At 62.8% G+C, this 27,033-nt stretch overlaps 1 protein-coding gene across 1 annotated transcript in view; it reads right to left on the bottom strand.

Moving 5' to 3' along the window:
* The window catches only part of SRCIN1 (SRC kinase signaling inhibitor 1), a 58,461-nt gene extending 48,563 nt beyond the window's left edge, over positions 1-9,898 (bottom strand). The window contains exon 1 of the mRNA XM_054224455.1: positions 9,781-9,898. Within this exon, the coding sequence (XP_054080430.1) occupies positions 9,781-9,898 (118 nt within the window). The remainder of the gene's footprint in view (positions 1-9,780) is intronic.
* Between the last annotated feature and the right edge of the window lie 17,135 nt (positions 9,899-27,033).

Below are 27,033 nucleotides of genomic sequence, written 5' to 3'. Positions count from 1 at the left end.
ACTAAAACGGCACAGACAAGACACAGGAGCCGGGCACCGCTCCGGGGCACAGACAGACGGGGGGACACGGACACACGGACAAACCAAAAAGAAAATGAAATGCCAGGCTGGGGGGAGGTTTGTGTCTGTGCTGTGCTGCTGCCCGCGGGGGCGGGCAAGACCCCCCCTTGCCCTGCCGGAGACCCCCGCCACAGGGGGCAGCCCCCCACCCGCGGGTCCCCCACCGCTCCCAGCCCGCGGGCACCAAACCCGGCACCGCCGCCGGCACTGCGGGGGTGCTCTGCCCCGGCCCAGCCTCTCCCAGCTCACCCCATCCCGGGTGGGCAGGGGGGGCGGGCAGGGGGTCACGCGTGCAGCGAGGCGAAAGGGACACGTCCCTCTGCTAATAATTCATTAGCCGCACGACGCGATTTTAATTTCCAGGGCAGTTGTGCCGAGCGCGCAGGACGCCAGCGGTAATGAATGCCTGGAAGTCCCCGCGCGCTGCCAGCGCCTGGCACTGCCGCGGTGGCTGCAGGACGGGGCCACCCCGCGGCCCCCAGCCCCTGCAGAGCAGCCCCGGGGCACCAGCCCCCAACCCAAAAAGCCACTTTTGAGGGTCTCCAGCCGCCTGAGCCCGTGTCACACAGCCCTGGGCTGGTCCCGGCCACCGTCACCGTGCCTGCGCTGAGCCCACGAGCCGTCTTTGCCACCACTAACTATTTTGGCAACCTGCATGTGTGTGTTGCAGGGAGTCACCACGTTAAGGCTTTCCTTTTTCGCTCGCTATTTAACCTTGATCCATTATTCATCTCCCTCCTTGTCCTTTTTTCCCCCCCTCCCTTCCTTCCCAAGCTCCTGTTAAGTAAATCATAGAGGGTTTTTCCTTTTCCCTTAATTATTTATCAGCCCAACGTATTAACTTTATAACAACTGATTGTGTTATTAATGTAAGGCAGGACTCCAGCGGGTGCTACAGACAGAACTCCTCTGCTCAAGGTCATACAAGGGATTTGCTATGAGCCAGGCGGGGACACGACGCTCTCAGCGGATGCCACAGGGCCATCCTCACCTGCCAAAGCTTCATCCCTCCTTTCCTCCTCCAAAAAACAACCGATCCAGCTCCCTCCGCCCACAGCTCCATCCCCAAGCGTGACCTTGGCCGGGGGACCGTCACCCAGAAGACAGTGGCAGGATGCGACAGAGAGCCGGAGCTCCCGGTCCCTCCCCACCTCGCTGTCAGCCGGGTCCGTGTGTCCCTGCACAGGGTGCGGAGCATCTGCCACGCGCCGAATACCCCGGGATGCCCCAGGAAAAGTGGCGCAGGGGAGATGTCAGAGGGGCCACCTCCATCCTTCCGCTGGCAGAGGAGAAGGCAGCGTGGCGCGGGGCTGAGGGCATCGTCCCGGGGTCTCCGGGCACCACGGGCTGAGGAGCCTCTGCTGAACACCGGCACCGCTGGGCTGATAAATGCAGATGGAGCGGTTTCTCCTGTACCGCCCTGCTGAGCCCCAGGAGCCGCCTTCCCACCCCCCCCGTCACCCAACAGCCCCCCACAACACGCGCCTCTCCCCGAGGGTTTGCTGCTACCGGGCAGAAAACCCCATCCTGCCCTTGGCTCAAGTGTTCGCGCTACGATGGCAAAGCAGCAGAGACATGCTGGGGGGCCGCATCCAGCACCCGGCACCCATCCCAGCCCCAGCATGGGGTGCCTGGACGCATCCTCGGGGCTCCCAGCTCCAGGGTGGAGGAGGGGGGAGTGGGACCCCGAGCATCCCTCCGTGTGTCCCGTTCCCACAAAACCAGCCCCTCTGCAGCGCTGGATCCTGAGTGCCGCCGGGACACTCAGTGTCCCATGGGAACAGCGAAGGCTGGAAAAGCTGGGTGACGGGGCAGCCCAAAAGCCCCTGTCCGCAGCAGTGACAGGGCTGGGAGGAAGGAGCTGCAGCTCCTCTCCCTCGCCGGGGAGAGCGGCAGCGAGGAGGCCTGAGCAGGAGGAAGGTGCTGGGATGGGGGCTCGGGGGGTGCGAGAGGGGCTGGCTCCCTGCAGCGGCCTCCCCGATGCCTCCCCAGCCCCGGGTTCAGCAGCCCTGGCTCCTTCCCACCCTCCTCCTCCTCCTCTCGCCGAGCTGTGCATCAGCATGCAGCTCCCCGCTCCCTAATTACATGCTCCGGGAGTGGAACGCGCCAGCTCGCTGTCTCTCTGACGACTACTAAAAAGGATGAGTTGAAAAGCCCTGCACAATCTGCAGAGGGGTCAGAGCAAAGCCGGAGGCTGTCAGGGGCCCTTCCACCCCCACCCGTGCCGCATCCGCTCCCGCGTCCCTCGCCGGGCTCCAGAGCAAACGAGGAGAGGGGGAGGCAGCCCCAGCACCACGAACCCCATGATCCAGGAGCCCCACCAAGGCGAGGGGAGGAAAAGCCACCGCAGACACGCGTGTACCTGTCCCCACGTCACCCACCTTCTCCAGATCCCAGCCCGGAGCGGGCAGAGACCAGCTGATAAGGGAACAGCCAACGACTGGGGTACGGGGGCTCCCTCAGAAAGGGACCTTAAACCACCCAGGGTGGTTCTTCCCTGGCACTATGCACGGAAAGAGGGTGTTAATCCTTCCCTCCCGGCCTCACCCCAAGGGGTTGATTACATCCCGCCACCCGAAATCCCCCCACCGAGTTGTTTCTCTTCCTCCCATGCGGGGATGCCGCACGGATGCTGGGGCAGTGGTACCCGCACCCGCTGCCAGCAGCGGCAGCAGCAGATCCCTGGTCAGAACTTCCCGGGGCCGCTTCCAAGTAGGTCACTGGGGTGGGAAAGCCGGTGGCCGGAGCCGGCCCAGGGTCCCCATCTCGGCACTGCCCCAGCCCAGCCAAGCAGGTGCCCCTCGGGGACGTGTCCCCTGCAGAGGGACCATGCCATCGCTTACCCGCAGGCGCAGGACGGCTTCCACGGCGGCCGGCAAACTGCTTCGGCGGGACGGGGCAGGCAGCCCCCGCGTCCCCCGGGGCTGAAGGCGGCTCCTTGGCCGGGCGCAGGGCTCCCACCGCAGCCAAAATCCCACGGTAAATCCTGGCAAGCCCCTCTCCGAGCGGCGGGGGGTTAAGGGAGCGCGGGTCTCTTTGCCGATTCATCCATCCATCTGCCTTACCTGCCAGGGGTGTCACCCGCGCCGGGGCCGCAGCCCAGGCTCCTAGCAGGATGCGGCCATTGCCTGCTTCCTGGGGGATCGCCAGAGGCACCGGAGCCCGACTGCGCTTCGGGTGATGCTCTTCAGGAGCGGTGCTCTGCAGGCTGAGCAGCAGCTCTCCACCGGCTCCCAGCTCCCTTGCCGGGAGACGGGGGTGGGAGAAGCCCCCAAAAACCTGCCCCGCGAGAGCCACGCCAGGTCGGAGCGGCTGCAGGGTCGTCTGCACCGTCCCCTCCGATCCCCCCGTCAGCAGCTTGTCGGGGGTTTATCATAAAAGAGGATCTTTCAAACACAGTTTATTACTGCAGTTTCATAAATCTTCATGAGGCAGCAAGGCTCAGCCGGGCCGTGAAAGCGACGGCAGTTAGCGGAGCATGAAAAATCACCCGAGAAAGCAATTGTACAAAAAGGGGCCAGGGGAGGGGAAGGAGCGAGTACATCTGGGGAGAAAGGGCGGCGAAAGAATAGAAGCCCCTCGGAGCGATGCGGCTCCCCCGCAGCCGGCCATTAAAGGCAGCGGGAAGAGCGGGATGCGCTCGCCTTCTCCCGAAGGCTGCGGCTGCCGCGCTGCCCGCGCAGCGCCCGGGGAGGCTGCCCAGCACCCACGGCCCCGCTCCGCACTAACCCCTTCCCTGCCACGCCGCTGCCAGGCCGGCGGGGTGGCTGGAGCGATGGAACGACGGCTGGGAAGGGCAGGGAATCCTTTTGGCCAGATTTGTGCCTATCGGGAAACCGGACCTCACAGATGGCGAGAAGAAGTCAGTGGCATAACCCTTATGGACATTTTTTATAATTTCGCTGAAAAACCCAAACTCTAAATTATTTTGTTTTCTTAGAGGGGGTCAAGAGGGCTAAAAGCAAAATGCTGCCGTTGAGTCCCTGTCCCTGGCGCAGCCACGCTCTGTTTGTGCCCATTTCGGGATGGGGACACGGTGGTCAAGTGCCCTCCGGGACCCGGCTCCCATCTCACCGCCCAACGGGGCCAGGAAACAGCCAAAAAGCAGCGGGAGCTGCACAGCTGCCCACGTTCTCCTACCCAAGCCGTGCCCAGGAGCGGGGACAAGGCAGCCAACACGCCGGGGGGGACACAAACACCCTTCACCCACCCCACTGCCACGTGCCGAACGGGTCCAGCCATCGCCGGCACTTTACACAGCCAGATCTGCTCGTTTAAATCAAACTAGAGAGAAACGTGTCCCTGTTTCGGGCCGAGCCCGTGGCCTGCGGATGCTCCTGTCCTGTGGGGATGCCGGGAGCGGGACAGACCCAGGGTCCATCCCAGCACGTGTGAGTTGAGCGTCTGTGCGCCCTCCCCGCGCCTGGCAGAGCACTGGGCGAGCAAGAGAGGAATGAACGCTGACGGGCAGCTGGGCTGAAGCTTCCCTGCCATCCTCCTCCTCCTCCCGGGCTAGTGGAGACCCGGCGCCGAACCGCCTGGGAAACGCCAGGCGATGCCAAGGTCTCCCACGAAGGACCATTAACATCCATCCTGGGACAAACCTCTCCCCCCGGGAGGTGGGGGATGCAGCTTTCCCACCTCCTGTCCCCATCCTCAAGGGTCCCTCCCCGCAGCACCAGGCTGCGGCTTACCCCGGGCGCAGCAGCGGGCTCCCCGCCGAGCCTTTCACTCCCAAATTCAAGCGGAACCAGGGAAAATAAAACACCACCCGCCGACCGTTTCATCGGGAACTTCCCGGCTGGGTTAGCGCAGACCCCACGGCCCCGCTCCATCGGCGCCGCCGCCAGGATGCTGCTTGGCTCCTGCAGGGGCACGGTGCCCGCACGCGGTGACAGTCCGGATGCGACCCTGCAGACCTGGCCCTGCCTGTCCCCAGCCACTACGTGCCCTGGAGGCCGCCTGCACCCCACTAGTGCCAGCCCCGCTGGTGCCAGCGGAGCTGCACGGGGACGAGGAGCCGCTCTGAATCCGCGCAATGTGCTGGTTGCTGCCCGGTCGGAGCTCGGGGCAGCCCAGCTGGCATCTCTCCGCGACACTGCCCTGACAAGCAGCTCCTTTACTTTCGGAAGCAGAGAAACAACCGGCTAAATTCCCATGTCATTGTCAAAACCCAAACTGAAGGAGAAATCCCATCTGGCCATCCCTGCAAAAAGCAGCAGCTACTTCCCACCTCGCCGGGTGTTATCGCACCCACGCGTGCGCGTGGAAACGGGAGACGAGTTCACCTCCTGACTCCCCTGGACGGCAGCGGCAAGTGCGGGGCCAGCAGCTCACTTTGTGCTCAGGGTCAGGACCACCACCCCCCTGCCCGGAGCCACGTCCCCACATCCCTCCGACGAGCCCAGGGCACAGGAGCCAGGCTGGTCCCCGAGCTCTCACCTGGGGAAGGGGGACCCGACACCCCGAGGAGCTCCCCCAGCCTTGTCCACCTCAGCCGGCAGCTCCCCTGGGGGCTGATTTCGCAGGCAGGGCTCCCTGCCGCCGCGCTGCCTGTCCCCTGCCCGCTCGCAGCACCAGCATCCCACTGGAAAAGCCCCCCTCCTTCCTCTTCCTCCCACTGTCTCCTCGGCTCAGCATCTCCCCGGGATCGGCTGGGAGCCATCCCTACCCTTGCCCAAACGCTTCCTCGCAGGAGGGCAGGGACGGGAGGGGACAGCACTGAGGCAGCCGTGTCCCCGCTCTCCCTCGCGCGGTGGCTGCGATGCTGAAGAGCAAGAGCCGGGTGGGGTGGGCTCTGCTGACAAGGCAATGGGGGGGTCTGTAAGGGGATAAGCCCTGTGCGACTGGCGACGGGGCAGGTAAGCGGGAATGTCCCCGTCGCTCCGCAGGCAGGACAGCATCCGAGTGAGGGTTTATCCCCACCTGTCCCGTTCCCCCCAGACACCCCGGCGGTGGGAAGCGTCGGTCCCCGATGCGGTGGGAGGCAGAAAGTAGCTGCCCTCACTCAGGCAAGGGAAAACAAGGCTGGTGGAGGGTGAGACAGCGTGGGAAGGATGGCTCACAGCTGGGAGAGCCGGGGCAAATCCTTCCCCTGCCATCAGCTTCCTCCCCGACCTCTGGCAGGAGGCCGAAGCCAGCGGCATCCTCTGTGCACAGAGAGCATCCCGGCCCGGGGCAGGGCCTTCCCCGCCGGGGACCGGAGGAGAAAGGAGCCCCGCGTGCCCTGGCAAGAGGCCGCATCCTCAGCTGGCGGAGATGGCACAGTGACTGGGGAGATGCCAGCAGCTCGGGGATGCCGGATAAAAATAAAAGGAGAGGAGAGGATGGAAGGGACCAGGCTCTTCACGGCATAAACACAAGCCACATTGTGGTCTCCTCTCCCACCCACGCGGCGGCAACTGGGATGGGATTAGCCCAGGCGGCGCCAGCCAGGACCGAGCCTGGGAATCCCCCTTGGCCCAGGATGGGAGAGGGAAACTGAGGCACGGGTCTGGGGGAGGAAAGGCTCCGACATGAGTCGGGCTGCGGATGGGGATGCTGAGACACGAGGGGGTTGAACCCGGTGTCGGAGCAGGGGGAAAACACCAGGCAGAGCCACGTGCTGCCTTCGTGCCCGGCCCGGTGCCCCGGTTGCATCAGTATTTAGCGTCTCCCGAAAGGACCCGGTGTTTTCCCAGCATCTTGGCAGCGCCCGCTGTCTCCCACCGCCGCCCTGCCACGGGTGAGCGCAGCGTCTGCCTCCCTGCAGGGCACGCATGCACGCGGGGCAGTGACTCACCCGCAGTCGTGCGGCGAAGCAGAGCCAAGTCTCCCTGCCAAGCCTGATCCCCCCGCCTCCGTGCTCCGCCCGGGGTGGGAGAATCCTTCGGGATGAGCCCAGGATCGCGCCAGGACCTGGGCCCCCAGAGCCCCCCATCACCTGCAAAGCTGCCGTCTCCATCTCCCCTTCTCCTGCAGGCAGGTGAATTCAGGCTGCTCTGAGAACCCCCCCTGCCCCGCGGGTCTCGCTTCCCAACGGAGGATCCCCAGCACCGACCAGTGCCGTGGTTCAGAAGAGCCCCAAAGACGCATCCGCCCCCACCGCGCTCCCTCAAAGCCGGGTCCCGAGCACTCCCGCCTCCAGCTGCTCAAGCAAATTGCTCTGGAAATCAATTCCAATCTATCAGGCGTCAGGAAAGCGATAAACTGCCCCCTCAAGACACCAAATCGATGGTTCCTCTTAGCCCAGCGCAGAGGGAGGAGGTGGGGAGAGGGGCTGCGGGGGAGGGCAGGGAGCACGGGGGGGCGACGGGGGGACTGGGGTCCTGCTGCAAGCGAGAGCTGGGTCCAGCTGGGAAGGAAACAGCCCCAAAACCAGCTATTGATCCGGCAAAGGGTAGAGAAGATGTAGTTTACATGCTGTGCAAAACTGCTCTGGGTTGGATCAGTGGGAAAAGCTCGGGAGAGCAGCTGCCGGCCCCCGGGAGCGGGGGGTCTCAGGCTCCAGCCTTCACCCGCAACCTGCGGCCGCACGCGTTTGCTCGTTTTGGGGCAGGACCTCATCTGAGCCCGGGGTCAGGGTCTGGATTCTTTCCTTATTCTCATCTTTCCGCAAGCGGAGCAGGAGGGCAGAGGCATGGGGAGGTCACAGAGCCGGCCGGGGGCGAGGGGGGGCCGGCAGAGAGGAGGAGGAGGAGGAGGGTGGGCTGGAGGGGACACACACCAAGATCAAAAAATCAATCCCCCACAGGACCATTTCTTCCTGTAGCGAGACACCGAGGGAAGTCGCTAAACAGAGCAAGGCCACCGCGATCGCATCCAGGACAGGAGAGATGCGGAGGAGCGGCCGGTCCGGCACCGGCGGGGGGGGGTGTCTGCGTGGGCAGGACCCTCCAGCCCAGCCAGTGGCCACGGGCAACTGCGAGATGGGAGCCAAGAGCCGGGCACGAGGCCCCTGGGGACGGCCACCAGGGATGCACGCCGGCATCACCGCACCATTGGAAACACGGGCAATCTTTGGCTTCGGAGAGCTCGCCATGAAGGGCAGGGGCGAAAGGCAACAAGTCGACGGAGAGGACGGCTGAAGGATGAAAGAAAAGCTCTGCCGCGCGGGGGGAGAGCGATGGGGCAGAGCGGGCGACGGCCCTGCCCGCACGCAGTGATGCGCCGCGCCGGCACCGCTCTGCTGCTAAATGCATCGGGTGCAATTTTCCAAGCAAGCGGAATGGAATGGCTTCCCCTCCCTCATCTCCTGCCATGCCATTAGCGCAGCCACGCTCGCCGCTCGCTCGCTCGCCGCCGGGAGGCCGGAGCCGCCTGACGAGGAGCTTCGACTACGCGCCGCACCTCATCAAACGCAAATTCATCTGAAAGAGCACGGCGGGGCCGTGGCGGGGGAACCACCTCCCCAGCATCCCTGCCGGGAGCGGGGCTCGCGAGGGAAGAATTCAAGCCAAAGCCATGGCTTTTCCAGCCCTTGCCCTGCAGCCTGGGATTACAGCCGCCGGCGCTGGCGTCAACAAAGAGCTCGGCTCCATGAGAAAGCTCCCGGAAGGGGGATTTTCCCTGGCTTGGCATGGCGGGGGCCGTGGCCGTGGGGATTTTCCCTGGCTTGGCGTGGCGGGGGCCCGCGGCGATGCCGGCTGCGGCAGGGAGAGCCGCACTCAGCCCGGCACAACACTTGGCCCGTCTCCGCCTTGGCACAGGGGGAACCAACTCTTTCGAAGACTTGGCTCCCGCCGCCATCGCGACGTGCTTGGACGCACAGCCCGGAGCTCAGCGGGGCCGGCCACGGCACCGAGCCCTGCTCCCACAGCCCCCCCCCGGCCCGGCAGGAACTGGGGGGGGCATCACCCTTTTGGGTGACTCCTGCCAGGAGATGGGGTGATGCTACACTCCAGCAGCTCCAGGGGAGAGGCTGGAAGAAGGCGGTTCGGTGTTACAGAGGGGCTCGGGAGCCCAGGAACACTCCCAGCGGGGTGCGGAGAACAGACCCTATTTATAAGCACCAGGTAGCACGTAGGTGGTTGGTCACAGCCCGCTGTGCCAGCCTGGTTAGTCACAGCTAGTTAAAAATCAAAAATGATGGGGGAAAAAAAAAAAATTGCTCAGATCCACGTCCAAATGCTCTTAGACGCAGGGAAGCGCACTCACGATTTGAAAACGTGGGGTAAGATCCAGCCGGGCTTTGCCGTCAGCCCCACCAGGGACCCTGGCGCAGGGATGCTGCTGGGATGTGTCCCCCCAGCCACCTGCAGGGCGTGAGGACACCAAGGTCCCCAGCCCACCGCATCCCCCGATACGTGCCACCTCGGTGGTGCCCCGTGTCCTGCTGCGGGTGGCGCCAGGACAAGGCCACCGCACCGTCCCCGCAGGCAGATGCCATCCCTCCCGTCCCTGCCGGCGCTGGGCAAACCCTGCCGCTGCCCATCCCAAGTCCCGGCGGGGCCCGTCGGAGGGAGAACCGCAGCCCCTCCAACGCCGCAGCCCTTCCACCAGCGCCAGGAGGAAGCTTTCCCAGCAGCGAGGTTTATTCAAGCAAAAGGAGGGCAGCGGCAGCAGCTGCCTGCAGCCCTGCCTGCCTCCTCCCACCAGCGCCGGGCACCCAGCGCACCCCGTGCCATCGCCACCTGATGGGGCCGGCACCGTCCCCGAGGGGCCACCATCGCCCGCTGCCTCCGGAACCCGCGTCCCCCTCCGTGTGTCCGTCCCGTCCCCCCTCCCCACCAAAGTCCATACCCACGAGCAACGGAGTCAGCCGGTAGCCCCCAGGCTCGGGGGGTCTCTCCTGCTCCCGCAGCCTCGGCACGGCTCGGGGGGAAGCGCCAAAGGGATGCTTTGCCCAGCGAGGAAGCATGGTGGCACCCAGGCAGCCGAGAGGAACCCGGAGACGGCTCGGAGCACGGCTCCAAAAATCTGTGCGACAAACACATGCATCTTATCGCATATGTTTAAGCCAAATGAAATATGGTTTTACTAATCGCTTGGCATTTAAAGCAACACGCCGTCTCTGTCAAGTTAAATCTAAGGAGACGTATCGAGTTGCATTAGCTGTTTATGTTAATTAAATACAGAAGCGGTTCATTATCAAACATGTATGCAGCGGAAGCGAGCAGTGAGGTGGATTGTTACCGACCTTATTGCGCGGCGCCGACCTCGGGCGCAGCACTCGGTGGGCGCTCAGCCGTTGCGGCGACTGCCGCCTTACATCCAGAGCCCGGTCCTGCGCGCGGGGAAGCGGAGCCGGAGCGACGCCGGATGGATGCGGGAGCTCCCGAGACGCCGGTCTGCCACCACCCAGCTTCCGTCGCCCGTCGGTCCCCGCTCCTGTCCCCGCGCTAGCGAGGGGCGCACGGCCGGCGGGCGGGCGGCGGGGCTGTCTCCATGGCTGACAGTCGCTGCCCCAGTTTCACTGCCAGCGGCCATCGCATCCTCCCGGCTCCAAGCCAGCACTTTTGCTCACATCCTTTCTTTCCCTACCCCGGCAACTTTCCCCCCCCCCGACACACACACCCGCTTTTATTCCTGCGCTCCGTGCGGACGTCTGTCTCTCTTGCTCTCTTTTCTGGCTCAGGCGTTTCAGAGCTCCCCGTGGGTCTCTGGGTATTTTTTTTTTTATTTTTTTTTTTTTTCCCCTTCCTCTTGAAATGTCACTGTGCCCCCTCAAACACATCACATGGGCTGGGAGCCAGGAGCCGGTGCACAGCCGTGCACAGCCGCCAGCAGATTGCCACGCTGTCCCCTCCCTGCCCTGCCAACGCAGGGTCCCTCCGGCAGCGTGCCGCGGGCTGCCGGCGCCGCTCGCGGAGCCCTTCTCACACTCCCAACCCAGCCCCGGGTTCAAGGCTGGGGGGTGGACATCCACAGGGGACCAGGGCTGCTCGGCGCTGGGGACGCAAGAGCCTGTTTGCCTCCCCGGTGCCCCCGAGCTGCCCACCGAGCAAAGGTCTTGTCCCCAGGACACGATGCTGGATGCGGCCCTTGGCTGCGCTGAGGCAGGGTGGGGGGGTCTTGTACGGGTCGGAGTGACCCTTCCCAAACTGCCCAGAACCCCCCTGGTCCCATCAGGGGATGAGTTACCCCAAAGCGGGGAGGAAGAGGCAGTGAGGACCTGAGAGACGCTGGAGGCACAAGCCAGCTCCTCTTGGCCCACCCAAGCTAATGAAGACCATCGCTCTGCCTGCGTTTCGGGGGGTGTTTGCCCGCCTCTTCCCCCAAGGTCCTGGAGGAGATGCCAGCCCAGCCGCAGGCACCCCAAAACTCAGCCCTACCCCAACCCAGTGCAGTCCTGCAGGTCCATCACCCCCCAGCACAGCCCTGACCTCCCCTGCCAGGACCCCCGTCAGCCCAGCTGCCACCGAGCAGCACCCAAATGGTGATGAAATGCAATTAAAAGCAAACCCCAGCAGCCCCCCAGGCAGTGGCAGTGTCAGCAGCACCCCAAAACCGCCCCCCCACACGCTGTCGGGGACGCTTGCCCCCTGGCATCCAGTCACAATTAGGGGAGAGCCAAGAGCTGCATTTCTACCCGCTAAAATTATTAAACATCCAGCTGAACGCACGGCGGCCCCAGCATCGCTCTGAGAAACCCGATTTGCCCGGATCTAAAAACCCACCAAAGGGCACTTTGCTGATCAGCTGGATGGAAGCCAATTAAACCGCCTCGCTGGGAGGAAAACAGCTCACCTGCTCGGGAGACGGCTCTCCGCTGCCTGCACCGGGACTGTCTCCCGCTGCCCGTGGCAGAGCAAACCCCAGCCAACAGCTCAGGACGGCGCGTGCTCTGCCCGGCTCCGTACAGCCCCACCTGCCTCGCTCCTGCCCACCTTTCCAGGGTCTCTCCCCTCTTTTCCGGCGCTTTGCAAACTCGTCCCTTTTCCCTCCGTCCCCCATTCCCGGTGTTTCTCCCCGACTAGCCTGCCCTGCTCGCTGTGGCATCCTAAAGGTTATCTCATGGACTTCCAACCACTCAAGGCTTGGACGGGGCTGTAGAGCCTGGGAAACTTCACACCGAAGACCCGCAGGTAGGCTTTATCCCCATTGTGCAGGTGGGGAAACTGAGGCATAGATGGAGGGGGCGCATGGGAGCGGTCCCAGCGCAGAGCCCAGCGGTGGCAGGGCAAGAAGGGAGAGACTGGGGAGCACTGAGCTCCCGGCTGGAGCCCTTCCAGGCTCTCCAACAGCCGCAGCCGTGAGTCACGGCTGGCACAGGCAGGATGCATTGCACGCTCTGCCATGACGACCCCCGAGCAAACCCTGCTCCTCTTTGCGGAGCACTTCTGGAGGGCGCCGAGCGAGGAGGCTGGGCTGGCTCCCACACGCACAGGGGGGGCTTCTTCCCCTCCCTCCCTTAGTCTGGGGCCAAGGGCATCTCTCCCCCCGCACCTCTATTGTCTGCGTTATCTGCAGCCCGCGTGTTATTTGTATTGGCACACCGGCCGTGCTCGCTGTGCCGGGCCAGCGCCGCGGGGAGAAGGCAGGACTTGCTCCAAAGAGCTTTGAGTTAATACGGGCCGTGCAGATGGGAGGTGTGAGGCGAGGAGACGTGACCGAGGGCGAACGGGGGGTCCGTGGCAGGGCTGGGAAGCTCGCCCAGCACCCAGAGCGGCGGGGAGGTGCCCCGTGCTCCCCATCCCCGTGCTCCCCATCTGGAGCCAGCCAGAGCTGAAGCTGGAGGTCTGGGGGCACGAGGAGCGTATAGCGACGGGAGGGTGCTACGCTGGAAAAGCAAACACGATTACTGCAGGCAGCAAGGATTAATTGTCCTTCCTGCTGATCCCTGAAACCTGGCTCCCTCCCGCCGTCCTGCTGCAGGGAGGGCCAGAGGATGGGGTGACCTTTTAATTCTGATTGCTCTGCCGATGAGAAGTAAATAAGCATTATTGCAGTTCAAAAGCCGCTCAGAAGGGCCTGCCCGCAGATCTGTCACTGTCGCGCATCCATCGCGCCGATGGTCCCCGCGCCCCTGGGCAGCGGAGCAGCGCCATCCCCCATCTCACAGGCGGGGAGCTGAGCGGCCGCAGGACGGGGACAGGAGCTGAGGGTGGCACCCAGTTTATCCCAGGACCTTCCCACCACCTCCCTCACCGCAAGGACCAGGCACCATCCCAGGTCCCACCAGCGTCGCCAGCGCCTGGCACTGCTGCACCAACACCCCGGGGACGGTCCCCAGGAGGGTCCTGCTGTCACCGTGGGAAGGGGCACCGTCGCCTGCACCCTGAAAGCCCAGCTAGACTTGCTCAGTGACGGAGGCAAACGCCTGGTTTTTAAATCCAAAGGTAGATCTTCCCACTTCGGGGCTTTCCAAGGCTGTGGCCTCTCCGCCGCGCCAACGTGAGCTGGCAGGGCGGTGGCAAGAGCCACTCGTGCAGGCAAAAAGCCCGTCGCTTGGCGCCACCTCGCCCTCGCCAGGGCCGGGATCGGCCGCGTGTCAGCGAGGCAATGCCCAGCGAGAGGCTGGTAAAAGCAGCTGACACGGCGGGGTGAGACGTCTGCATTTACACCTGCAAACGCCAGACACGGGTTTGCTCTCAGCAGCTTCCCGAGGAGCTGTTTCCAGGCAGCACCGGCACCTCAAGTGCCTGCGAGGGAGAAGGATGCCCGATGCCCTGCTCCGTGTCCCCTCTCTGCTTCTGGTGCCAGCTCCGGGCACGCTCCGATTCCTCCGCACCATCTCCCCTCGCTCCTATTTAATCTGTAAGCTCTTCAGGGACACGATTTGCTTCTCACAATGCCCGCGTACAGCCCCCAGCACAACGAAGCCCCCGCTCTGCCCCGGCGCCGCTCGCGGCGGTTGCGATGCGAACAGTAGGACAGTCATCGGGGGGGGAAAACAGCCGCCTTCCCCCCACACTGGGGCAGACAGCGCGGCTTTGTGTCAGCTCGCGACGGGGCTCGGCACACGCAGTCTATACAGCCATATTCACGCATGCGGTGCCCGAACGCGCCGCGCACAGTAGGGCTATTGTGCACCGGTCCAACGACAAGATACCGGGCACTGACCGAGCGCTGCGCTCCTGGGGCGGGAGAGGATGCTCAGGAGCCGGCAGCGATGCTGAGCTTTAGCGCTGGAGGAGGAGGAGCGGGGACCTTCCACGTCAAGCAGCCGAGGATGCTCGGAGAGGCAGAGAAGAGTTAACCGGGAGCGGAGTGACACTGAAGGTCTTGCAAAAGAAAAGGAAAAAAAAACAAAACCAAACAAAAAACCCCAACCGTGCTGCAGGCAGTTTGATCTGCCCCCAGGATCAGTGCTCAGCGTCCCCTGCGTGCCCTGTGCCGGGCTGAGGGAGCCAGGTCCAGCCCATGTGGAGGGACCTCCATTCCCAGCGGCTGGGGAGAACGAGGTGCTGGATTTGAGCTTTTCCCGCAGCAGCCAGTCTGTCCGTCCTCGAGAGCGCGGACGCAGACGGACAGACGGACAGACAGCCTTCCCCTGCTCACACACAGGTATTTGGGGCACCAGGCGGCCGGAGGAGCCTCCATTAACGGCACTCACCCCAGCGCAACGCTGAGCCGGGTTGGCGGAAATCTGATGGGAAATCAGTGTCTCATGGGGCAAACGCTTTCCCGTGCTCGAATCCCCCTCCCCACACGGCAATGGCCGGTACCGGGCCAGAAACGGCCACGACAGGACACGAGCTCTGCCTCAAACCCTGTGGCGCCGGGGGCTGGGACTACAGATCTGCTTGGACCAGACCTTGTCCCCGTCCTCGGGGTGTCACAAGCAGGAAAACACCCCCGCCCGGGCACGACGGAGCACCAGCCTCAGGGCAGCCTAGAGCCGGGTGGACAGAAAGGCCTTTTCCATCCGAGAGGCTGGCGTTCGCACCGAACCGGCGGACGTAGCGCATCTGCTGCTATCACAAACAGGGAGGAAGCCAGATAAGGCAAAAAAAAAAGAAAAAAAAAAAAAAAAAAAAAGAGAGAGAAAAAACAAATCCATTGGAGACTTTTTGACATCATGCGGCTAAACGCATTTCACAGTTGAAGGGTCAGGGAGCGTAATTTCTTATTAAACTCCACCAACGGACGGTTGATAAGTTCGAGAGTAATAAAAAAGAAAAAAAAAAAAGCTCCTTAAACCCCAGCAAGAACCCGGAGGTGTCGAGGCAGCTCCGAAGACGGCTCATCCTCCTCGGGGGGAGCGAAGGGAACAGATCTGCGGGAGAGAAACGGGGGCCACGTGGCCGCTTCGCCTGCCCAGGCTGGCGGCAACATCTGCCGAGGCTGGCATCGCTCGGCAGCGCTGGCAGCACCCGCCACGGATCCCAGCCGGGACCTGCCAAGCGGTGGCAGGTGGAGCCTAGGGGAGGATTTGGCACCGGCGGGGCCCCCACCGCACGCTCCCCTCCCCGTCCCTGCCAGCCTCCCACGGGCACCGGTGCCACCGCGCGTCAGGGCTGGGCTCCGCTCGCAGCCCAAGCTGTTCCCGCGGCCGCCCCGGCACCCGCTGGGCCAGTCGATGGGGCTGGGACTTCGGTCCCCAGCTGGCGAAGAAGCCAAAACCCGCCTGGGGAAGCGGCAAGCGAGAATTTGTTCCCCGAACGGCACAACCCGAGCTGCCGCAGCAACACCTCCCGGGCCAGGCTGGCGCCCGCAGCACCCGGCTCCCACCCGGCGCCGTGGCACCGCACCAAGTCCTTCTGCGCCCGCCGAGCTCCGGCACCCTCCTCCCTTTGCTCGCTTGCGGAGCACAGATGCAGCAAATCCCGCTCCCCGCGACAGGATTCGGAGCTGAGCCTTGTCCCAGCCCAAGCCGAGGGGGGGGTTACGGGAGATGTGCCCGGTTCTGCATTAAAATAGCCGCCACCCTGAAACACGAAAAGGGAAGGAACACACGGCAGGACCAGCTGCGGCAGCAGTTGATGCGGGTCCAGGTCTTGGTCCAGGTCCCTGGAAGGAGCTTTTAATTTCAGCTCTGCAGAGAGAAAGCGATCCCCTGCGCGGTGAAAGCCTCGCCGAGGGCAGCGCTGGGTCTCGGGGGGCCACACGCTGCCTCCTCCCCGGCGCTTCGGGAGGGGGAGGTTGCCCAAGTGCCACGGATGAGGTTCACGACTCCTAAAAACCTTTTGGCACTGACCAGCCGGGCCGCTGCCAAACCATTCGCCTCGTGTGCTTTGGGGTAAACCTGCAGGGTGGGGTAAATCACGGTGGGGGCACCAACTCCCGGGAGCTGCACCCATCCAGACAAGCTGACGATGCTGGTGCTGCTCAACCACCCGGGGACACAGCCCTCTCCAGGATAGCCATCACCTGGCTTAAACCCAGAGGAAAGATATAGGATTTTTATGTTTTTTTAACGATTACTTTGCAGGGTAGAGAACCCCCCCCCCCCAAAGTGAGCATCCCTGGCACAGGGGCTCGTCGACCCCAGGGCTGCCCGCACATTTTGGCAGCTCCCGTCTTGTCATCCCATGGCAGCGTCACGTCCCTGACACCCCCGCGCCGGGGGTCCCCCATCACCTGGGGACCGCCGCTCCCCGGTCGATCTCCCTTTAAAGCAGGCCCCGGTTTACTCTGATTTAAATCAAAGCGCTGTTAGCTACAGTGCTATTACCACTGCTGAAAACGGTAACTAAATGGCATTTCCCCACCGCTCCATTTATATTTCTGTGCTCTTTACCCGTTTGTAAACTGCAGGAGGGAACAATTTAAGGCATCTGAGTGAAATGCTTAAATTAACAATTTACAAATAGCTTAATTGAGGTCCTGGTCTCTCTCTTCCTGAGCAGAAGCTGCTAAATGATTCTGAATCATTCCCTTTTATTGGTTCTTGTGCTGTGAATTACAGGCCCTGGACTACGATAAAGGCTTTAATACCTTGGCGCAGGCTGGGGGTACCCGTCACACCGCGCACGGCTGGCGACAGGCGGCCAGAGCCACGGACGGGAGCTGAGAAACCAGAAACGGCGGCGAGAAACGGGCGAGCGACACGGGAGCCGAGGGCGGTCGATAGAGCTGCCTGGAGCCGAGGGATGCTCCGGGGCGCGCAGCCATCCCAGGAGCTTTCCGTGGCTCCGAAGGAGGGGCCGAGGCCCAGGCAGCCTCCAGCGCCCACCACGGTGGGGAGTTGGGGGGGTTCGTGGGTGAAACAGCCGGTTGAACGCAACAGCCCCTTCCCCAGCAGCGGCCTCGAGCCCTCCCGCCACCGCCGCAGCCCCTGGGCACAGGGCTGCATCCCGCTCCTCGCCCATCCTTCCCATTGGGACCGGAGCGGCCGCAGGATGATGATGGGGGGGGGGTGGATCTGCTCTGCCCGCAGCCTCGCACTTGTTAAACCTCTCGCTGGCAGCCAAGGACACTCACGTCTGCATCAAACTACTCAGCTCCCCGTCTAATTCTGGCACATCAGACAGTAATTATAGGTACATCGCGGGCGCTGACAAGTCTGGAGCTCGTCAGCCTGGTACCTGTCAGCACAGCGCTGCAGACGCCCCGCGGGGAGCCCAGAGGGGCTGCGTCCTCTCACGGCTCTATTTTGGGGATCACTCTGCACTGCCGGGCCCCCCGGCGCCCCCCGTTACACCGGGGCTCATCCCGCCGCCACCAGCCCCATCCCGCTACAGGTGCTGTTCGGAAAGGGGGGGTCCGTCCCCCGTGGGCTCCAGACCGGGCTCAGGAGGCTGCTCCCGCATCTGCCGGGTTTGACACCGGGATTTCACCGGCACCGGGTGAGGAACAGGCACCTGCCGCCTGCCCCCCGCAGAGGCTGCCCACGGACCACGCACTCATCCTGGCGACGCCACCCGGCCGCGGGTGCCAGACCTTCGCCTGGTGTAAATCACCGCCGCTCCACTTACTGCAGCCGATCAACCCTGATTTACACCAGGGGAGGGTATCGGTGCATCTAGTTCCATTGCATATTTTTAATAAAGCAAGAAACCAGAGGGGAGAACGTCCCTGGCTGCCGGCGAGCCCGAGCTGTGGCCACGAGGCAACGATGGGCAAGAGCTGACAAAGCTCCAGCCCAGGAGCAGCCCGCGGTTGGGAAGCTCAAACAGCGCCAGCGAGGAAGACGAGGAGGAGGAGGCAGGCTGGCTCTTTGCTGATTTTAAAAGGGGGGGAGGAAGATGCGCATGGGGGGTGAAGCAGTAATGTTAATTAAAAGGTAAGTGACTGCACTGAAAATTGTCTTGAAGCACGGAGATATTAAAAAGCCGTTGACTCTGTGAATTATTCCTCCCCGGGCTGCCTGACAGGGAGAAGTATTTCGGCGGCAGGTTCAGCATCCTGACCTGGGGAGCCCCGGCAAGGGAAGAGGCAGGTGGGAACCGCTGGGAAAAGGATGGGGACTGTCCCTTCCCCTGTCCCACGGGGACACCATGACATCCAGGACCCCCTGCCCTCCGGTCTGTCGGAGCCAGCACCATCCCTGCCTGTAGCTGCCCCCCCTTCACCTGGGCACGAGCCGAGCATCCCCAGCGCCCGGGATGCACGGACCTTCCCCAGATGGTCCCTCGCTTCTCCCCACCCCATCCTGGGGCTCGGCTCCATCTAACGAGTCCCCGTCGCATCCTGTTGGCTTGCAGCGAGACTCGGGAAACAAAAGCCAACCTCCGCCCTGGTGAGACACCCCGAAAACCTCCCTGGCTGCCTCCAGGGTTATCCCGAGCCACGTCGCTGCCGGAACCCGAGGTGGGATGAAAGAGCGGTGCTGATTTCCGTTGGTGAGCCGTGGGGTCTGTCAGCCTAAGCAGGTGCCGGCAACCTTTCCAAAGGGGTCAAAACCACCTTTTTTCCACGAGAGACAAGCTCATTAACCGGCATCGTTACACAGCTGCGGGATGACCTTATAACTGTCTATATGTTCACCTCCGCAAGGATGCGGCTTCTGAGAGCGGGGGCTCTTTAATCTTGTTCAGACAAAGGCAGAACAAGATCTGATAGCTGGAAGCTGAGGCGTCAGAAACGCAGACAAGAGAGAAGGGAAATGAGCTGAACGGGGCCGGGAGAGCCTGCGCCGAGCGGGGTGGCTTCTCCGTCATCTCCCACCTCTGAGAGATGAACACCCACTCGGCCAGAAGTTACGGTCTTGATGCAGGAGTTACCGCCGAGACTTTCTTTGGCTTCTGTCCCACAGCTGGGGTCAAACTGGGTGATCAGAAGGGTCTTTTCTGGTCTTAAGAGACCCCACAAACACAACAAATCCCACAAATCGTAGAATGGTTTGGGTGGGAAGGGGCCTTAAAGCCCACCCAGTGCCACCCCCTGCCCTGGGCAGGGACACCTCCCACCAGCCCAGGTTGCTCCGAGCCCCATCCAACCTGGCCTTGAACCCCTCCAGGGATGGGGCAGCCCCAGCTTCTCTGGGCAACCTGGGCCAGGGGCTCACCGCCCCCACAGCAAAGAATTTCTGCCTGAGATCTTATCTAAATCTCCCCTCTTCCAGTTTAAAGCCATTCCCCCTCGTCCTATCATTACATTCCCTCCTAAAGAGTCCCTCCCCGTCTCCCCTGTAGGCACTGGAAGGCTGCTCTAGGATCTCCCACCCACTCCTTCAGCCCCTGCCCTCAGCCTTCCCTGGGCTGGGTTTAACACCCCCAAGCTCTGCCCGAAGGACTGGGGTTGCCATTGGGATTCAGGAACCTGAATCCCAATGAAGCACCGCCGCCACGCTGTTTCCCCCCCGACACCAGTACATTGAGGTTCAGCACCAGCAGGACCCACGGGACTCTCCCCACAAACACCAGTGACGAAGCCACCGGGGCTGGCGGTGCCTCCAGCCCGTGGAGCCAGCTCCCACGAGGAACTGCAGGAGCCACGGCCACCAGCGCAGCGCCGAGCCCCCCGTCCCTCACGGCCCCAAGGAAGCAGCCCTGCAATCTGCTCTCCAGCTGAGGGGCAAGCGCACGTGCTGTTTGGAGCCAGGAACTTAATTGCATGTGTAATTCCGGGACGGCAAACGAGCTAGAACAGCGTTCGGCGCCCGGGGCAGGTCCCCATCTGGGTGGATGGCCCGGCCATGGGCTGCTGTCTTCATCCCGCTTCCCCACTCCCATTTCGGGATAACGTGTTCATTACAACTCAACAAGGCGTTCGCAGGAAACGCAATTAAATTACAGCCCGCTGTTCCGGCGCCTTGGTTTTACACCGAGAAGGCTCTCGTGTCGGGAGGCCTGGTACACCCCACGGATTACAAGCTTGATTTCCTCCCCCTCCAGGCTGTCCTCCCCGGCTGGGACTCCAGCTGACAGCCCACCCTTCCGACAGACGTGCCGGTGCAGCTCCCCTTACCTTCAAGCCGGCACCAGCACAGAAAAACCTACCCGCTCCAGGGCAAGTGGCCACCAAAGCCCCAGATAAATAAGCCCAAAGCAGAAGGCAAGGGGATGCTGTGGGCTGGTGTCCCTCCAGGGATGCCGCGTTGATGCCTGCGGCTCTCAGCCCTGGGGAATGGCTACGGGGTGGGCTCTCGGAGAGCTTGGAGGTGGGGGGAAAAGTGCTTTTTTCTGAAGGCAGGTGGTTTCCTGATCGCCCAGACCAGGACTTGGCTGGTGCTGCTGCTGCTGCTGCTCGTGGGGTGATTTCGGCTGGGAGCTGGTGCCCTGACTGACGGGGCTCCGGGGCACTTCCCAGCCGCCCCCAAAAAGAAAGGCTGAAATCTTCGCTGAGATACTGGAACCATCTCTGGCAACGTGAACACCCAGCCCATTAGAGGCCGACAGATGCCACAGAAATAAAATCTATTATTATGACAGACCCAGCAGGGGTTGCTACTGAACAGATTCCACCACATTTCCCCTCTCACAGCTTTTCTCAACCGGCCACGCTTCCACAGCCGGCTCCAAGACAAGGCACCTGCCTCTCCACCTAAACCCGGAGAGGTAGCGAATCCCTCTCACGTCCTTTGAAAGCTTTCCCCTCCCTTTCCCAGCAAGGAAAACCCCAAACCTTACAACCTCCAGCGTCTGGTGGAGAAAGAGCTGGTCCCTCCAGGAGCAACAGCAATGGCTCCAGCTGCAGCCACCATCCCCGGCTTCAAAAACCCTCCCTCCCCTGCAGAGAGGGTGGGAGCTGGTGCCTTAATCATGGGTGCAAAGCAGAAAGCAGGCAGCACCCTCCTATAAGCACCCGGAAAAACGAGCTACAGGTGCTGCCCTCACCCACCACGGCCCCTGCCCCCGGGAGAGGGTCGGGGAAGGAGCGAACATCAAACATGAAACAAGGATGAGGATGGGGAGGAGCACGCTGCTGGCCCCCGGTACTGACCTGGAGACTTTAAACAAAGGGAACAGAGTCCTGGCTTCTTCCCTCTTGCAATTCGATCGAGCCCTGGTTAGGGACAGGAAAGGAGGAGATTCATGAATGAACGCGATCCGGGCGGGAAAGTTCGCCGGGGATGGAGGGGGAATAAACAAATAAATCAGAGCAAGCAAACACATAATCAATCCGAAATGAAAGAAGCAGCAGCAAAAAGCATCTGGGAATGAAACACAGCGCGGAGGGAGACGGGGAGCCAGGCTGTGCCCTGCCACGGGGGCACGAGGGGGGCAGCCCCCTTCGGCCCCACACTCACGGTGCCGGACACGACATCCCCTGTGCACAGGGGGTTTGCTCCCACGTGTAAGGAGACGAACATCCACTCACGGGCTGCGAACGGACCCCGAAACCCCCCGCTCTGCCGTGGCTGCGGGGTCTTGACAAGTGGCCCCTTCCCCGCTCAGCCTCCAGCCCAAGCGCCGGACGCTTGTCGGGAAGAGGAGTGGAAGAGCGAGGGAGAATCGGGGTCAATGGGCTTCTTGTGGGTTTTTCTCTGGAAATTACTCGGATTGAACCTTTCTGCCATACGTGAAGCTGCACAACCTCGTCGTGCCCCGAGGGGTGCAGCAGCACAGCCCCTCCTGGGGACCCGCCAGCTCCCCCCCAATGCCGGCTCCAAAATCCCAGTGCCGAAAAACACCTTCCCAGCCCCGGCTCTGCGGGGCCCAAACCTGTCTGTGGGTACAGGCTGGGGTCTGAGTGAGCACGATGCCAAGAATTGAGATGGGTGAGTACGGGGAGGGGGGAGGTGCCGGGCAGGGCTCCCCCCACTCTTTGCCCCACGGGTCCGGACCCCCCAAGCATCCTGCCCGCGGGCGGCTGAGCCCGGGAAAAACAGCCCAGAGCTGCTTTGAGCCTTTCTTTTTAGGGACATGGGGTGGTTTTATCCTCCCCCTCGCAAGGCCCTGTGCCTGGAGGAGCGGGGTGACAAGGGCAGGGGCTGGCAGGGGACAGCTGAGCCGGCGCGACCTCGGCGCCCACAAGGACGTCTTTCTTTGCGCGGCGCCGGGAGGCGGCTCATCCATCACGCCCACGGCCACGGGACATCCGTCCCCTCGCCCCAAGCTCAGCTCTGCTCCCCGTGTCCCCGCGCGGGCGTCAGTCCTTCCATCGCTGCCCTCTGGGTTCAGCCGCGGGGCGAGACCCGGCAGCTCGGGGGGGGTCTGCAGGGTCCCCCTTGCCCAGCGAGGAGGAGGAGGGTGGCAGGGTGACGAATGCCGTTCCTAACCCCTGCGTGGCCGCAAGCCCAATAAACGGCACTGACGGACTCGGCAACCCTGCGAACGCCGCTGGAGCTCTGCCGTGCCGTGCTTGGGATGCTCCCAGGGGCTCGGCCAAGCCCCGTCCTCCCTGGGTGTTTTGGGGGGGGTTTCGCCCCCAGACCCGAGCGGGGGGATTTTGGTTGCGATGTGCAGCTCCCCCCTCGCCTCCAGGACCACACGCATCCCCGCGGATCAGGGTGCGGATTCAAAGGCCCGTGGTTCGGGAATGGATTTCACGCCCAGAGTGAGTAAATAATCTTAAAGACATAATGGGAGAGAAACAAGAAGCACGAAATAAAAGTGGAAAATCCTTCCTAAATGCGCTTTATTCATTTGTTTTGATAATTGCAGTTCAGGTTTAATTATTTATGCCATGCTTTGTAATATGCCAGGAAACACTCCGGAGCAAATTTCCTGCTGTTGGTGGCTGCGGTACCCGGCAGCCCCCCGCGAGGACAGGGACCCCGGGACCCCCGCCAGCCCCGCCATCCCGCCTGGACACGGGCAGCGCAGCCTGGAGGCAGGAGAGGACCTGCCTAACCTGGCACGAGGGACGATGCTCCCAAAGGTAGATCTTACCTACAAGAACGTCCTTCCTCTCCCCAGCTTGCAACGAGAGCTGGGTGACAAAATACAGCTTTCCTAGTGGAACGCAGAACAAGGAGGGGGACAAACGTGGCTTCTCTTACGCGTTTTCCAAGCAGAAAGACCGAGCTCTCCAACCTCATCCTCAGGGTTTTCTTGGTGTTGGGGGGAGGAAGGGCCTGGGGGTGTTCCCAGCGGGCAGCGCTGCCCAGCATCCCCAGCCGAGACCCCGGCAGCAGGACCCGGCTCCCGGGTTCGGTCCCCGCTTCACCCTACGCCACCTTGGGCCAAGGACCTGCCCTGGGAGCACCTTGGCTTCCCCACGTGTGGAAGGGAGATAACAGACATGCTGTTACGCGGAGCTGTGACTGACGGCTGAGAAGAGCTAATTATTATCTGTGGAGCACCACAACCTCCCCGCAGTTATTTTGGCGGAGATACCGAGTCGCCGGGCAATCGGCTCAAGGGGACAGAGACCCCCCCCGCGGCGCCCAGACCGAAGCCAACCCACGTGTGCCAGTTCCCCACGGCTCGGGGGACCCTTCTTTGCTTTTGCACCCCCGTGCAAGGCTCGAGGGACCAGCACAGGTCCCTTTCTGAGAGCTCTAGTGGCCGCCTGGCCCTGAGGGACCTCACACACGGAGAAGATGCTGCTTCACACCCGGGCAGCTCATACGGGGATATCAAACCGGAGGCAGGGATGGAGCCGGGAGCCGCGGCGGAGCAGCCCAGCCAAGCCCTGGCCGTGCCACAGGCTGTCCCCCAGGGCAGGAGCTTTTTTCCATTGCTTTCTGCAGGGGAAGAAGAGGAGGAGGGCAGGGAGAAGGGTGGGGAAGGCGCCATCGCAGTGTCCTTGACTGTCCTTTAGAGGCTTTGCTTTTCACGCAGTGCAGCGGATGAGGAAGGACTGAAAAATCCCAAACTGCTCTCGTCTTTGATTCCCCCCACCACAGAGAGAGCTGAAAGGAAGCAGCGAAGGCGAGAGAAAGGAGGGGGCGTGCGGGAAGGGAGGAGGGAGAAATGGAGCGGGTGTGGGGGGAGAGGAGATGCTGCTGGTCCCCTTCGCCCTGCCGAGCCCTGGAAATCAGGTCCCCTTCGAGGGGACAAGGGCTCCCCGGGAGCCTCCATGTGCCACGGAGGGGAGGCGAGGGCAGAGGATGCTCCGAACAGCCGCGCACCGATGTCTCTTCCCCAAAGCACACCCACACCTCGGCACCACCAAAAAATCCCAAGGGAACACCGTGACGGAGCTGGCTGGCTACCCCCAGTGCTCCCAGAAGCGGCTGGAGGAGGAAGGAAGGGCGGCCGGCCGCCCCGCACGCCCCCAGCCAGGGATGCTCCACACGTGGCAAGCGCAGCCTTCGGCCTCGCCATCATCCCCTGCAGCCCAGCGGGCAGAGGGCGATGCCCCGGGCTGGCACGGGGAGGTGGGCTGGCAGGGCTGGAAACACGCAACTACTCTGTGTTTGGTCTGGGCAATGTGTTTTTAATGAGCCATATAATGTTTTTCAAATTATGCTGGAATCATTAATCCTCCCGAAACGAGACAGACTCCGCAGCCCGCAGGCAGCGCCGGGGCCGCCTGTTGCACGGCCGAGCAGGCAGGCGCTGCCGCCGCTCCGCTGCTCACTGGCGGCAGCCGGGCCATCGAGATGTGACCCCTCCCGTAGCCCTGGCCCCCGCTTCCATGCGGGACCCAGCTGGCCGGGCCCCCCCTGCCGCGGGCGCTCGGCTGCAGCACACGCGCGTGGCATGGTGGGCAGGAGGAGGACCACAGCCCTGCATCTCCTCCCCACGCTCCTCGGTGGTGCCCACTCATCCGAGCTGGATCCAGCCAGCACCGGGCTCGTTGTCCTCCTCACCCCCCCACGCACCCACCACCCCTTGCAGACCCGGGCTGATGGGCGCTGGAGGTCCCTCCCTACCGGAGATGCTCCACAGGGGCAAAAGAAGAAATAAGGAAGACATTTTTTATGCTGAGGGTGGTGAGACCCTCCCCCAGGTTGCCCAGGGAGGTGGGAGATGCCCCATCCCTGGAAACATCCCAGGCCGGGTTGGACAGGGTCTGAGCGACCTGGTCTGGTTGGAGATGTCCCTGCTGATGGCAGTGGATGGGACTCGATGGCCTTTAAAGGTCCCTTCCTTTAAAGGTCTCTTCCTTTCTAAAAATTACCTGGGAAGCAAAAATGATCAGAAACAGCCCCACGGCACCTGGGAGGAGGTGGTGCCACCCAAATCCACCCTGCCCTCCTCTTTCCTGAAAGCATCACGGTCTCCCGGTGGTCGGGAGCTGCCAGGATCCGGCGCTGCCCTTCCAGCCCTCCCGAAGGCAGAGCAGCTCGGGACGGTCTCATCCGCGTGATGCGGGAAGAGGAGCAAACACGGGATCTTTGGGCATCCCCCCGGCTGGGGCCAGCAGGTCACTGCAAAGGGGCTGCTGAAGCCAGAAAAAGGCACGTGCTGGCCAAAGCGGGGCAAGAGGTGGCCACAGTGGGCTCGGCCAATGCCTCGGCGGGGGCAGACGCCCACGTCTCCGGCCCTGCCCGCCTCCCCGCGCGCTTTCCCGGCGATCCAACTCTAATTGCGGGAGGGAGGGGCTGTATTTTTCCATGCATGAAGATCCAAAGTGACACTTTTTCCCTTCTCTTTTCGGAGCGCGAGCTGGTTCATTAACATAAAACCACCGAGCCAAATAAAAACCCCGAGTGCCGTGACAGCATCCCTCCCGATAACACGGGCGAGGAGAGTTTATTCATCTCCAGCTCTGCCCTTGCCAAGCGCCATGGCAGCCGCAGGAGGAAAGTCAACCGGCAGGTGGTTGTTTCACACCCTATTCCCGAGCCGTTCAGCTCGGCCCCGCCGCCTCCGAGCCGCTGACAGATGGAGGAGATTTCGAGCCCCGCAGCCGACAGCGAGCGAGGGGATGCTCGGGGAAGCGCAACGCAACTCAGACCCCTGGGCGAGGCTGCCAGAGGGGTGCCCAAGCCCAGATGTTGGGCAGCTGGAGCAGGGGGGGTCTCCCTAAGGCAGCCTTGTCTCCAGGTACCCCAAAAATATCGGGATCCTGGTGCACCGAGGCGCTCCCAGGCAGAGCAGGAGATGGGCAAGGCAGCGCCGTGAGGCTGACTACAGGCTTGCGAGACGCGTGTGCTTCATGCACACCGGTTCTGGAGGAATTTGGCTTCTGAAACATGCCAGCGCTTTAGAAACACGTGTGGCCCGAGGCGCCGTGCCTGGTATCCAGCCGGAGATCCGTGTCAGAGCAAGAGATCGAATCCATGGCACCCTGGCTGCCCCCCGGCCAGGTCCCTGCACAGCCCTTTCCTCCCTGCACGGCGCTGGATTCACATCTCCGTTTTCATCCCTTTCCCCTCCCTCCCGCCCCCCGGGGCTTACAAAGGACCAGGGGATCCTGCACTGGGAAATGCATCCCCCCCAAATCCCATCCCAGCTCTTCATCCCTCCCCCCGGCTCCCACAGCGAGCCGCCGGCTCCCTTCCAGCTCAGCCGGGTACAGGATCCGAGTCTCTATCGTGCCACGCTTGGTCCCATTTCAGCTTAAAATATCCCATTGCAAAGAAAACCACAAAAAAAACCCCACCCCAGACCAGATGCCACAACCACTTTTCAAAACCATCTCTCTGGGAGTCAAGGTACTGGGCTGGGAGTTACAGCATCCCTTCCCCACCTTGGGTGTCCCTGCCTCCCACCGGTAATTAAGCCAATTAATGAGAGCCACCGCCCATAAGGTTTCGATGCCCGTAATCCCGGGGTACTCACAAGGAAAACACCAGGTATTTTGGGAAAGGGGAGAGCAGGGGAAATGGGAGCAGGTCAGGAGCCAAACACTTGCCCGTCGTCACGGCTGCAGCGAGGTGGGTAAGGT

This window comes from Rissa tridactyla, chromosome 19 (genome assembly GCF_028500815.1).
Source record: "Rissa tridactyla isolate bRisTri1 chromosome 19, bRisTri1.patW.cur.20221130, whole genome shotgun sequence".
NCBI classification, from domain to species: domain Eukaryota; kingdom Metazoa; phylum Chordata; class Aves; order Charadriiformes; family Laridae; genus Rissa; species Rissa tridactyla.
The sequence above is the reverse complement of the archived record's forward strand: the minus strand, read 5'-3'. Positions and strand labels throughout refer to the sequence as shown.